At 42.6% G+C, this 12,991-nt stretch overlaps 1 protein-coding gene across 6 annotated transcripts in view; it reads right to left on the bottom strand.

Annotated features, from left to right (window-relative positions):
* The window catches only part of il1rapl1b (interleukin 1 receptor accessory protein-like 1b), a 113,379-nt gene that overhangs the window by 52,264 nt on the left and 48,124 nt on the right, over positions 1 to 12,991 (bottom strand). For all 6 annotated transcript variants that reach the window (XM_039664211.2, XM_039664213.2, XM_039664212.2 and 3 more), the window contains exon 3: positions 2,234 to 2,513. In XM_039664211.2, coding sequence (XP_039520145.2) covers positions 2,234 to 2,513 — 280 coding nt within the window. The remainder of the gene's footprint in view (positions 1 to 2,233; positions 2,514 to 12,991) is intronic.

The following is a 12,991-nucleotide window of genomic DNA, read 5'->3' as shown; positions in this document are numbered from 1 at the left end:
GCACGTGATGAACGGCCTTTCCCTGTTTCCGGTGGATTGAACTCAATGAACACACACATGCTGTTCTCAAACAATATCCACACTGAAGAACCAACGCTCGAGTCCGTCATTGAGTTTAGAGACGTGACCTGAATCAGAAACCTCATTATTGAACCTACAATAAAAGAAGAGCATCAGACAAAGTGGAATGACAGTATCTTCATCATCATCATCATCATGTTCATTCTCGCAGCTGTTATTTGTCTAGATGAGTGTCTGCATTAAGACACCAGACATTCTCCCTCAGGGCGGATGGATGAGGTCTTGTTGATTGAGTTTGTGCTGGTCCAGATTACTGTAAATGACCATCAGCCCAAATTCTACCAAACCAACATATTATACAACAACAGATTTCAATGAGAGCGAGACCACAACTCTACACCACAAAATGCATTGTGTTTTAGCTTACAGTAAAAGTTCTCAATCCTGCCTCTTTAGATTCACCTTTAATCCATCATATTTCAAATCTGAATTAGCCGTGTATCCCCGACATGAGTGGATACGAGTGGTCATGAACTCTCGTTCTCGAGTTCAGCTCCAGCCTTTATCAAACTCTTCGCCTGTAACTCTCTAGTTATCCTGAAGACTTGATTAGCCCGTTTGATCAGGGTTAGATTTGAACTATATCGGCTTGTTGTCTGAAATCAAAGCGACCTGCTTCATTCACGGTATTGTTGTCTCTTCTAATTAATGGATGTGATTGATGACATCAGTAATGTTCCCTTTTGAGGGAACTCGAACTGCGTCGACACTTTGGGGACACCCTTAGCACAATGCATCTGAAGTATGAATGAAACTAAACCAATCCTGATTGGTGCTGCGGCATGGCGTAACGTGTCGGTATACACGGAAGCTACAAAGGGACAGCGGCACACAACAGCGTTAGCTTTTTGCTCATCAGCAAGTGCTCTGGTGTTGTTTATCCTGTAAGAACTTCAAAAAAAGGTCTGCATTGCAATACAGAATCTAGTGGCTTGGATACCGCGTACGAGGAAGAAGTGTGTAGATTACGAGTCTACTCTGCAATGAAGAGGCATTCACAGTCATTGTGAGGAATTAAAATGATGAGCAGTGAACGCACGCTGCTCTGTCTGCCCACAGGCTCACGGCCTGGCAGTACTCCGTCCGCCAATTGAAGAACGAAAACGAGACGAAAATAGCAGGTTCTGGTCCTCTGAGAATCGCTCCTCTGCCCGGATCCAAGAAGAGAGTGATGTGGCTGGATGGGACGGGCCATCCCTCATACGTTTAGTCTGGACATTCCTTCTATGCCAGTGCTCTAGTGCTCTTGCCCCACGTGTGCCTGTGCGCATCTTCACGCTGGGACAGGCAGGGCTGGTTGTGGCATAGTGGGTGCTCGTACCCCAAATTTACTGCATCGCTGCAGTTCGAGTTCCCTCAAATGGGAATCGCCGAAGCTAACTCTCTCGTGTGCCGGCGACCCTTTGCAGCTTCCGTGTACGCCGCCACGTTACATCATGACGCATCACCAATCAGCATTGGATTAGTTTCATTCATACTTCAGATGCGTTACGCTAAAGGCGTTCCTCAAAGTGTCGTCATCTGAGATGTTTTCTGGTCAGATGAGGAGGCAGTGAGAAGATCTGAGCTTACACACACACACACACACACACACACACACACACACACACACACAGCTGGGGTTAGGTGTCTCACACACACACACACACACACACACTCTCTCTCACACACACACACACACACACACAGCTGGGGTTAGGTGTCTCACACACACACACACACACACACACTCTCTCTCACACACACACACACACACACACAGCTGGGGTTAGGTGTCTCACACACACACACACACACACACACACACAGCTGGGGTTAGGTGTCTCACACACACACACACACACACACACAGCTGGGGTTAGGTGTCTCACACACACACACACACACACACACAGCTGGGGTTAGGTGTCTCACACACACACACACACACACACACACACACACACACTCACACACACACACACACACACACACAGCTGGGGTTAGGCGCCTCATTGACATCTCGACACCGGGGACTGAACCACCAACCTTCCGGTTTGTAGACAACCTACATCAACCACTGAGCCACTGATGAGTAGTGTCCTGTAGCTCGTTGGTCCTGAACCAGATGGATTCCACACACACACACACACACACACACACACACACGTACCTCAGCACACAGGAGTAATGTCCCCCGTCCTGTAGTTCAGTGGGCCTGAACCAGATGGAGTCCTCCTCTTTGCTCATGCGAACCCCGTCGAAGGAGATGGGCTCCTCGAAGTCCCCGTGGCCCGTGCTCTTGTACCACATCAGACTGAGTCCAGCGCTCTGGGCGTGTGTGTAGTTCGCACGGATGTATCCATAAAATAAAGCACACTTAATCCTCACAGGTTCCCCAAGCAGAACTTTGTATTTCAGGTAGTCCACAGACCAATCCGTACAGCCGTCCACTGCGGAGAGAGAGATCAGAGATCAGACACACTCTCTCTCACACACACACACATACACACACACACACACACACACATACACACACTGCGGAGAGATCAGAGATCAGACACACTCTCTCTCTCACACACACACACACACACACACACACACTGCGGAGAGAGAGAACAGAGACCAGACACACTCTCTCTCTCACACACACACACACACACACACACACACACTGCGGAGAGAGAGATCAGAGATCAGACACACTCTCTCTCTCACACACACACACACACACACACACACACACACTGCGGAGAGAGAGAACAGAGACCAGACACACTCTCTCTCTCACACACACACACACACACACACACACACACACTGCGGAGAGAGAGAACCAAGATCAGAGACCAGACACACTCTCACACACTCTCACACACACACACACTGCGGAGAGAGAGAACAGAACACAACATTAGCAGAACTGGACCGACGCGGGACATGAGATGAGACTGCTCTGTCTGTGTTGGGGATGTACACAGAAGTTCAGGCTCCTCAGAATCACAGTAAAGCAGTGCAGCATGAGCTGACTGTAGGAAACCAGAGAAGAAGCATCAGAGGATCGGGATGCAGAAACTCATCCGCAGAACATGAGCTGAAAAACAGTCCGACTGACACTTCAGCTCAAAACACACACACATTTCTACAGACAAACTGATGTAAGAGCTTGAAGAAATCTGCAGGTCTGCTATTAAACGCGCTGGAACCACACACACACACACACACACACACTTACAACACCATTTCAAAACACACTGAGTCAGCAAACAGTGTTCTGTGGAAACTGAAGGCCTGGATGCCCAGAGGCCGTCACATGTAGATGAATTATGAACTCTAGACTGTCCACAACATCTCACACATTAGTAGTTTTCGTTTAGAAGCAGATTGTGTGTTATTTGTAATGTTATCAGGACTAGTGTAAATGTCCAGCATCTCTCCTCTCTTCTCCTGTGTGTGAAACAGCTGCTGAGAACAGATGCTGAGAGGAGACATGCCCGGATAATTGTGTCTCCCTCAATGTTTGATTTACTAAAGAAACAGCACAGCAGCTAATTAACACTGATAGAAGCGTGTCGCATTATTTATCCCTCGCTTTCTCTCACTCTCTCTCTCTCTCTCTCTCTGCCAAATCCCAGAAATAAAAGAGGAAGACTGGTTTCCACTCAGGGGAAGTCAGAGCTGTGTGAAGGACAATGGACACATCTCAGTGTATAGGCATGATTGGAGAATCAGGGAACTGGAGGAATCCCTGGTGGTTTTGGCAAAAATCTTGGGAAGTTACGGAGATGCTGCTGATGTCAGGTGACATTTACAAACACTGACAGCAAAAAAACCTCTTATTAAAGTGTAATGTGTCTCTGTTGCTATGGCGATGATGGGGGCTGGTTGCTGTGGCAGCCTGTGGGGGGGAGGGGCTAATTAAGGTTCACTGCTGCAGTAAAAAAAAACTCCATGATGATTTTGCAGTAAAAAAATATGGTTAAAACATGATCATCTGAGTTAATTATCCTACTGTATGGTGTGTGTGTGTGTGTGTGTGTGTCACATGACTGTGTTTCTCATCTAAACATCATTTTAAGGGATCTAATGAAGCATCAGCACTGGACTCAGGACCTGAGGCTGGATTCAAGAATTTTTCTCAATGCAGTTCTTAACATAAATTCTGACACTGCTTTTACACCAGATGTGACGAAGGCGAACAGAAGCCATAATAATCAGTTCTGCTGCGGTCGACAGTATTTCAGACGTTCTTGGATTTTATTTATTCTATTTATTTATTTATTTGATATGGCCATAACAACAGCATTGGACGAACCAGATACCTTGTTTTCAGCTAACCCATGTCACCAATCACAACACAAAAAATACAGCAGTTACAAAGATTAGCAATACAAATCATCACTATACATTTTATACAGCAGTCAAATGTGTGCAGCTTTGAGGTGACTTGAGCCATTGTTTTAGACCTCTATCGAAGCTGATCACGGCTGCTTTGTCATATCCACTGTCGACACGGTGTAAGAAATTCATAAGTGCATTTCTTAAAAAAAGTTCTCAAATATTTACTTAAAGGGATACTCCACCCAAAAATGAAAATTCAGTCATTATTTACTCGGCCTCAAGTTGTCGCAAACCTGTATGAGTTTCTTTCTTCTGCTGAACACAAGGAAGACATTTTGAAGAACGTTTGGGACTTTGCCACCATTGACTTCAATAGGATTTCGCTTCTCAGAAGTCAATGGTGCCAAACAACTGTTTGGTTGCAATCGTTCTTCAAAATATCTTCCTTTGTGTTCAGCAGAAGACAGAAACTCACACAGGTTTGCAACAATCTGAGATATGATGACAGTATTTTTATTTTTGGGTGGAGTATCCATCTTTTCTTCTAGGAATAAATAGTGCACTACAACAAATTCAATCCTTACAAATTTAATGATACATTTATCTATTCAGAACAGCAGGTGCCTCACAACCATGTTCTTTTGCTACAGGACAGGAGAAGTGTTCGTTTAATGAATGTACTTGCTGAAAGCTATGTGGACCATTTGACCTGAAGCCCATCGGTGCCTGAAACACAGCAGCAGTCATCCTCACTGTACGCTGTTATTTATGATGATTTTTAAACTCTTTCCCCACCAGCGCTTTTGATCATTTGCACTGAATTTTCATGGCCCCCAGAATATTTTTTTTGCATGAATATCTGCACGCACTGATTTTAAACAGCAACAACAACAAAAAGTGTCGTAATCTAGCTGCATGAATTATTTTTTATCAACACTTGAATGTGTGTTAAGTTTCATATTCAAAAAAATAAAAAACATTTTGAGCAAAAAGTTGAGAAAAATGTGTTTTAGTCAAAGGCCTCGTCTGGATGGGATTCAGAGCGATGATCAAACACAGATGGAGACGAACGCTTCAGTTCTGGAGCTCGTCCTGAGTCGACATTTTATTCAGTAACATTTGATTTACAGTTTTGATTTATATGGTGTTTAATGATCATGTGATTTTACATATGCATCTGCGTATGATATCACTTGTTTATGCTTCCTCTTCTCCTGTGTTTTGATCAGGAGAATCAATTCTCTCTCAGAACATGTGTAATAGCGCCCCCTACTGAATAACAGAGCCAGAAAATTCCCTCAATGAAGGGGAGAGAATTAAGAAAAAAATAATACTTCTTACATTTCATCTAAAAAATATATAAAATAACATTTATAAGAAGTACTTTTGGGAATACAAAATATCCTCCACTTTGTTATTCATAAGAATGTTTCATGAATCCAGTCCCTAATGTTGATCAGAAACAGTAGGACTAAAGAACCAGCTCATGGGAGGCCAGATCCAAGATGGCGATTGTGGGTATTTCGCGATTATTATACAGTATGGCAAGTAAAAAGTGATGCCATTTGTCTGGCAGATCACAGTCACTTCATGCACGGCATAAATGTTGTAAAAACATCCTGTGGGCAACCAACAGCTTTTTCATTTAAGATCTGGATGTTGAAAATGTCAGCAGTGTAATTGAGGAGATAAAGCTGAGGGGGGGGGGGGGGGGGCATCGTCTCTCGCAGGGAAACAGATTCAATTAAAGAGTTTCTGTGGGAATGTTGTCAACATACTTACAGGAGACAGTTATTATTTTGTGCTCATCATTCTTCTCATTGCTCATTATGGGATGTTGGGCTGTTTTGGGCCGTTATCATTCATTTCATAAACTTGTTTTAGCAGCTGAGTTTTGCACAATCTCACTGGCAGCACACACACACACACACACACACACGCAGCTCAGCTTGATTACACCCAATTAACTTCCCTCCGGAAGCGTGTGCTCGAGGCGCGTCGCTCTGCTCAAACACGGACTGATGGACAGATGGATGGAGGAGTGTGTGTTTTCAGAATAGAGGGCTCACTCAAGTGTGTGGCCTATTCAAAAAATTGCAAGAAGAAAGTGTGAGAGAAATTGCTTTTAAAAGGTTTGTTTGCAGCAGAACAATATGAGCAGTACAGCAGATCGACAGGCAAACGGGGAACACATGATGAATGAATACGTGAACGGCTGGAACCGCACCGCGTTCATCACACACCACCGGGACTCTCATCACACACCACCGGGACTTGCTGTGACTTGGATTTGTTAGGATTGTATTAATTGTCTTGTCTAATTTATAGACAAGATAAATAGTTTGTTCAGGCATTAGGGAATTACAAACCTGCACATATATTCAAACCCACATAACTATAGAATAATTTCATAATGCGCATGTGAACGCCATCAGCGTTTATCACAGGTTCACCTTTAAAGTCTGTTTAGAGACATTCAAATATATTTTTTGCCTTACCCTTACAGTTACTGTAAATCCGGCCTCTAGTTCATAAACGCCAGAGGAGAACTGACCCCGACTGAGCCTGGGTTCTTTTTCTCCATTGGGTCACCTGATGGAGTTTTATATTGTGAAAAGCGCTACATAAATATACTTTAATTGATTATTAAGGTGTTGTTTATTGAGGTCTGTTTTGTAATATTTATAAGCAATAATATCAAGTCATTAAAAAAAATCACTTAATGGAAAAAAGTGATGGGATGCAGATTACAAGACAGTCTGTGCTTTTGAATATACTGTTGCATAAATATATGCCAGACCAATGAGTTTAGAAATGAGCATACAGTATATATTTTTCACAATGTTCAAATGAATTCCTGAAGCCAGCTGGACTTTATAATGGCAGATAATAGAACACAAGCAAACACACACACACACACACACGTGTCTCATGTGATGATGTGCATATGTCCAGTAATGGTCTGTCAACGGCTGCTGTCACAACACATCACACTCACACACTGCTGTGAGCAATACAGAGCCGACCGGCACGTGTGTGTGTGTGTGTGTGTGTGTGTGTTTGTGTACAGGAACCTGAACTGGTGCTGAACTGTAAAAACAGTCTTCATGTATTTCACATTGAACACTTCAGCTGAATTGTGGGTCATATTTCAGGATTCTTTGCCTTAGCAAAGAGAGTTTTAGGGCCAATCCCAATTCTACCCCTTACCCCTTCACTTTCCCCTAGCCCTACCCCTTCGCCTTCCCCTTGACCCTTGAAACAGAGTGGCAATACGTAGGGGTGAAAATATTCCCCTAAGAAATGGGACACCACTACGCCTCCGTTAAACGTCATCATAAGTCGTCGCTAGCGCCTACGTCACAGGAGATGCGCCGATGTTTATCACAACTTCCAAGATCCCGTCGACAGCTGCAGTTATCTCAGTCGCGTGGGTTACAGCTATTTTCTTGCATTTATCTTGTGAAGTTCGCAAGAAACAACGGAGACGACGAAAATATGTTGTGGGACTATCGTTAGCAAACTACAGTAATTTTAGCGATTTTTTTTTTTTTACAAACGTTTCTGTGAAGAAACTGACCGTAAATATGAACACAATATTGAATGTAACATAAAGCAAATCATTATTTGTCGTTGCAATACTTATTAAAGCCACAAATACTTAAATTTATGGGTCTCCTTTGTCGCTTGGGCAGCCAGCCCTGGGTTAGCAGTGACATTTCTCATACCCCTTCGTTTGAAGTGTGCTCCCGAAAAATCTTCGTTTGAAGGGCTATCTGGCCCTTCACCCTAGCCCTCCCCCTCCAACCAAAAGAGAATTGGGACAACCCTACCCCTTCACGTGGACGCGCAAAACGGAGGGGAAGGGGAAAGTGAAGGGGTAAGGGGTAGAATTGGGATTGGCCCTTACACTTCCAGCCTTCTTTAACAGATGTATATATCACTTATAAACTATTAAATACTAAATTAATAGTAGTTATTATGATTGATGTGGTTTGGAATTGGTAAAATGTGCTTGGAAAAAATATGATCAGAATATTAACTTGCATAATAATTATAAACACACTGTAGAGTGCAATTAAAATCACTATTGGATCAGATGTTTTGATCATCTTTCATGTGTTTTATTCCGTTAGATACACTCAAACCCCACACACACACACACACACACACACACACACACACACACACACACACACACACACACACACACACACACACACACAAATATCCAGCACTCCGTCAGCAAATTAAACTTATAATGTAAATTGAGTTTACAGTAAATCTTCTAGTGGCAAAAAAAAGATGGATGAAAATGAAAATTGCTCTCTTGGCAATAGTTACTGACATTTGCATATACATAATTTATTCTGCAGGAGAGAGTGAACGAGAGAGAAGTGAGAAACCAAGAAGAGTAAGAGAGCCTCATTACTGGAGGAAGAAAACCTGATACAACATCCATCAGCACTGAACACACACACACACACACACACACACACACACACACACACACACTCAAACACACTCTTACTCTGTTTAGCTCTCTAAACCGGGTCAATGTGTGGATTTCTATTGTTTTCTGACAGACGGTTGTAAACACAGTCATAATCCGAACAGGAATGTTGTGCATTTCTCCGGAGTCTCAGTCTCGAGCGTCTGCTGTGTTTGAGCTGACCTCAGATCAGGTCCCGAGTGCCATGTAAGCCACAGCAGATGTTAGGAGTGCTGAATCCTCAAATCCAGCCGAAACGCAGAGAAACACGAGCAGGTCAGAAGCGTCACGAGAACCGGCTCCAAAAAATCCTGTGATGACTTTGCTTCTTTGTTTGTCTGTTTTAGTTACTAAGAATCGTTTTCGGTGTGTTAATCCGGCCGTGTGCTCCCTGCTCGAGGAAGCGTGCGGTCCCGGATTCGCCAGATGAAACACACTCGCGGCGGCATGCCGGGAAGGGAGTGTGTGAGGACGAGTGTTTGGCTCGTAGTGAAGTTGTGGGCCACGAGTGCATTTTGTCAGCCTCAAAAATGAACAATGCTAATGTCTAATTTTTTGAATAATGTAGACAAGAGAAATCAAGAGAAAGTGTTTGATTGAGATGAACATAATTACGTCTGGAAAATGTTTCAAGATTATGTGGAAATGGTTCAGACGGATGTTGAGAGTGTGCTGAAAGTGAGCGGTGGGTTATGCACTCCTCTAGGATTGGTGGAGGTGTCGGCGAGGACGTTCGCTGTCAGGAGCGCTTTACTCATTATTGCAGCAGATAAGAGTACATTTGACTGGGTTAAATATTCAACTGTAACGTTCATTTATCCGCTTATGCTGATCATGTGATTATAATAGTTAATAGTCAAAAAGATATAGAGATTTAATGAAATTACTTGAAGATTTTAGAGCTTTATCTTCTACTAAAATAAACTGGAACAAAAGTGAAGCTTTAATCAGTGGAAAGTGGACAGGAGAGGAACTAAACACTCCTGGTGGTTTACTTTGGAGTTAAGGGGGTTTAATATACTTGGGGTACTTTTAGGAGATGAGGACACTGTACAGAAAAATTATGAAGGGATCATTGGAAAAAAAATAGAGGTCGATTAGCCAACTGGAAATGGCTGGCCCCAAACATGTCCTATAAAGGGGTGCATGTATAGATCCACCTGTGAAAACGAGGGCTGAAATTCAAGCCTTACTGGTGGACTTTTTTTGGGATAAATTACACTGGATTACTAAGAGCATTTTATTTTTGTCTAAAGAAGAAAGTGGACAGGCACTGATGAACTTGCACATCAAAACAGCAGCTTTCCGTGTACAATTTATACAGCGTCTTCTTCCGGGGTCGAGTGGCTTTGGTTGGAGAGTGGGACGCCTACGGATGGATGAATCTCTCTTTTTCTTAGACCCACTAAAACTGGATGCGTCCAATATGCCAATCTTGTATCGAAATCTCTTTAAAGTATGGATTCTTTTTAATCAACAAAAGTGTATGAAATCACTCTTCTGGTTGTTAAATGAACCCATAATACACGGAGCTCGGCTGGATGTTTCTAGAGTTGAACTAGCTTTCCTGGACTAAAGGAGATCCTTTGCAAATCCAAGATCACCACTTCAAGACTTCTACTAAATGTGGCTGGACCTAAATTAATGAACGTTGAGCAAACAGCATCTCATTTAGGAAATTTTTTCAACTCGTATACTGTACTGATGGAAAAGTGTCAGTCTGCTTGGCCAATTATTCCCAGACTCCCCCAGTAGAGGAGGAGAGACTCCTAACACTGAAGAGCCCTTTCCCACTATACCTGTCTCCCAAACTGGATGATTGTATGGGTTTGTTTTTAAAAACTGGGAAGTCTTTGTGTTTAGATTTCTTTTCGGTTACAGCTAAAGTCTTGTAGAAAGCTTGTGTTTTGTTTTTTAAGATGATTTTAGATGATAAAGTGGATACACAATGGCATTCTTAAATTTGGATGATAATGTTAGGCCTGAATGGAGAGTTTTGTATAAGCCACCGTTAAAGAAGAGAGTATGGCATTTCTCTATGGGGTGTTTTCCGTGCTTTTATGGAGTGCTCTACATTAGAGCCCTTATTTGATGTATAAAGAAGTCTTTTTGATGCTTTTAATGAAACTTTTTCCAAGAAATATTTGTTTTGGGTGCTAAATACATGCAGAAAATACGAACTGATTGTCAGTTGGTAAATTTGATCTTGAGTCAAGCTAAATTAGTTAGCTCTCTATTCAAGTAGGAAAAATAAGATTGAACAAAGGCCTGGACAGTGTTGTTCTCAACTCTTATAAAGTCTAGAGTGTTGATTTCATTTTTTATAAATCAATGGATGATCTTTTTTTCTTTTGAGCTAAAATGGTGAAGCAAAGGAGCATTGTGTTCTATGTTTGAAGATAAATTATTTTTTACACATTTTCTGTAATTATTTTTTAAATACCTTGTGAATTGTTTTATCTAAATTTGTAATAAATAGCATTCAAATTCTCAAAAAAAGAGAGTGTCTCTCTCTCCCTCTCTCTCTCTCATGTGTGCATCATGTGAAGATCAACAGTCGGTCTGAATTATCTCTATTAATCATGAGTTAATCAGCAGGTTTGGCAGTACAGACTCTGATCAACTGAACGTCACAGCAGAGAATCGGAGTTTACTGAGACGAGCGACACACACTTGTGCCACAGAGACTTTATGTGAAGGAATCTCACACACACACACACACACACACACACGGGTGCTTGGTGTGTGTGTTTCTAATAATCCTCATTGACCTTCACAAGCATCAGTGGTGAAATCACATGACTGTCCCTCTCTCTCTCTCTCTCTCTGTGTGTGTGTGTGTGTGTGTGTGTGTGTGTGTGTGTGTGTGTGTGTGTGTGTGTGTGTGTCTGTGTGTGTGTGGGGGGGGGGCAGATTAAATGGCAGGTTATTTCTACAATACTTTGTGAACAATTCTTCCCATGTACTGACAATTGCTTTAATGTAGTATTTGCTTCTGTCTTGGTATCTGCTATTGAAGAGCACACACACACACACACACACACTGAACACGAGTGGCCTGAGGTTTAAACACACGCCTGAGTCTGAACGAATCTGTGTCTTCAGGCTCATTGAAATCATTGATTTGCTTGATGTTTTTAGTGAGAAACGCTTAAAGCACAAGAGCAACATCATGTTTGCAGCCACAAAGATAGAAATAGTTTCTGAATGAAGATGTTAAGTGAACAAACACTCACAAGTGTAACCCTTGCCTGAACGAATCAGGGAATGAATCGAGTGCTTTGGGGTGGTTAGATTGAAGTTCGAGAACACATTTACTGTGACTTAGTCTTAGGCCTGCGATGATGCAGTATATCTGACTCCTCTGGCCGAAGAACCGTGTTGAGCGCCGCCAAAATTAGTTCACGCATTCATGACCTCGAGACTAGATTACTGTAATGCTTTATTAGCTGGTTGTCCTGCATCCTCAATAAACAAGCTACAGTTAGTACAAAATGCAGCTGCTAGAGTTCTTACTAGGTCAAGAAAATATGATCATATAACACCGATTTTATCATCTCTACACTGGTTACCTATTAAGTTCCGCATCAACTACAAAATACTACTACTGACCTATAAAGCCCTAAATGGTTTAGCACCTATGTACTTAACGGACCTTCTTTCGCCCTACAATCCACCGCGTTCCTTAAGATCACTAAATTCAAGGCTTCTGGTCATTCCTAGGATATCGAAGTCCAGTAAAGGAGGGAGGGCGTTCTCGCATTTAGCTCCAAAACTCTGGAATGGCCTTCCCGATACGGTCCGAGCCTCTGACTCGCTGACACAGTTCAAAACTAGATTAAAGACGCATCTCTTTAGTCAAGCATTCACATAATGCTTACCTTCTAGTCCTCTGTTATGCCATACGGAACCGTTTGCCACTGAAACTGCTTAACGCACCAGTGGGGCTCGACAGCCTCTTAGACAAACGGGTCGGCGCGTATGGTTGGGTTGCGGAGAGTTCGGGTTACGGAGAGTTTGTGAGTTATAACGGAAATCATTATGAACATCAGCTATGCTAATTATTTCCCATCTGCCTTTCTGCTGTTATCGAGAAAA

This window comes from Pimephales promelas, chromosome 21 (genome assembly GCF_988280905.1).
Source record: "Pimephales promelas chromosome 21, fPimPro1.hap1.1, whole genome shotgun sequence".
In the NCBI taxonomy this organism is placed as follows: Eukaryota; Metazoa; Chordata; class Actinopteri; order Cypriniformes; family Leuciscidae; genus Pimephales; species Pimephales promelas.
This window is presented reverse-complemented; position numbering and strand designations above follow the sequence as displayed.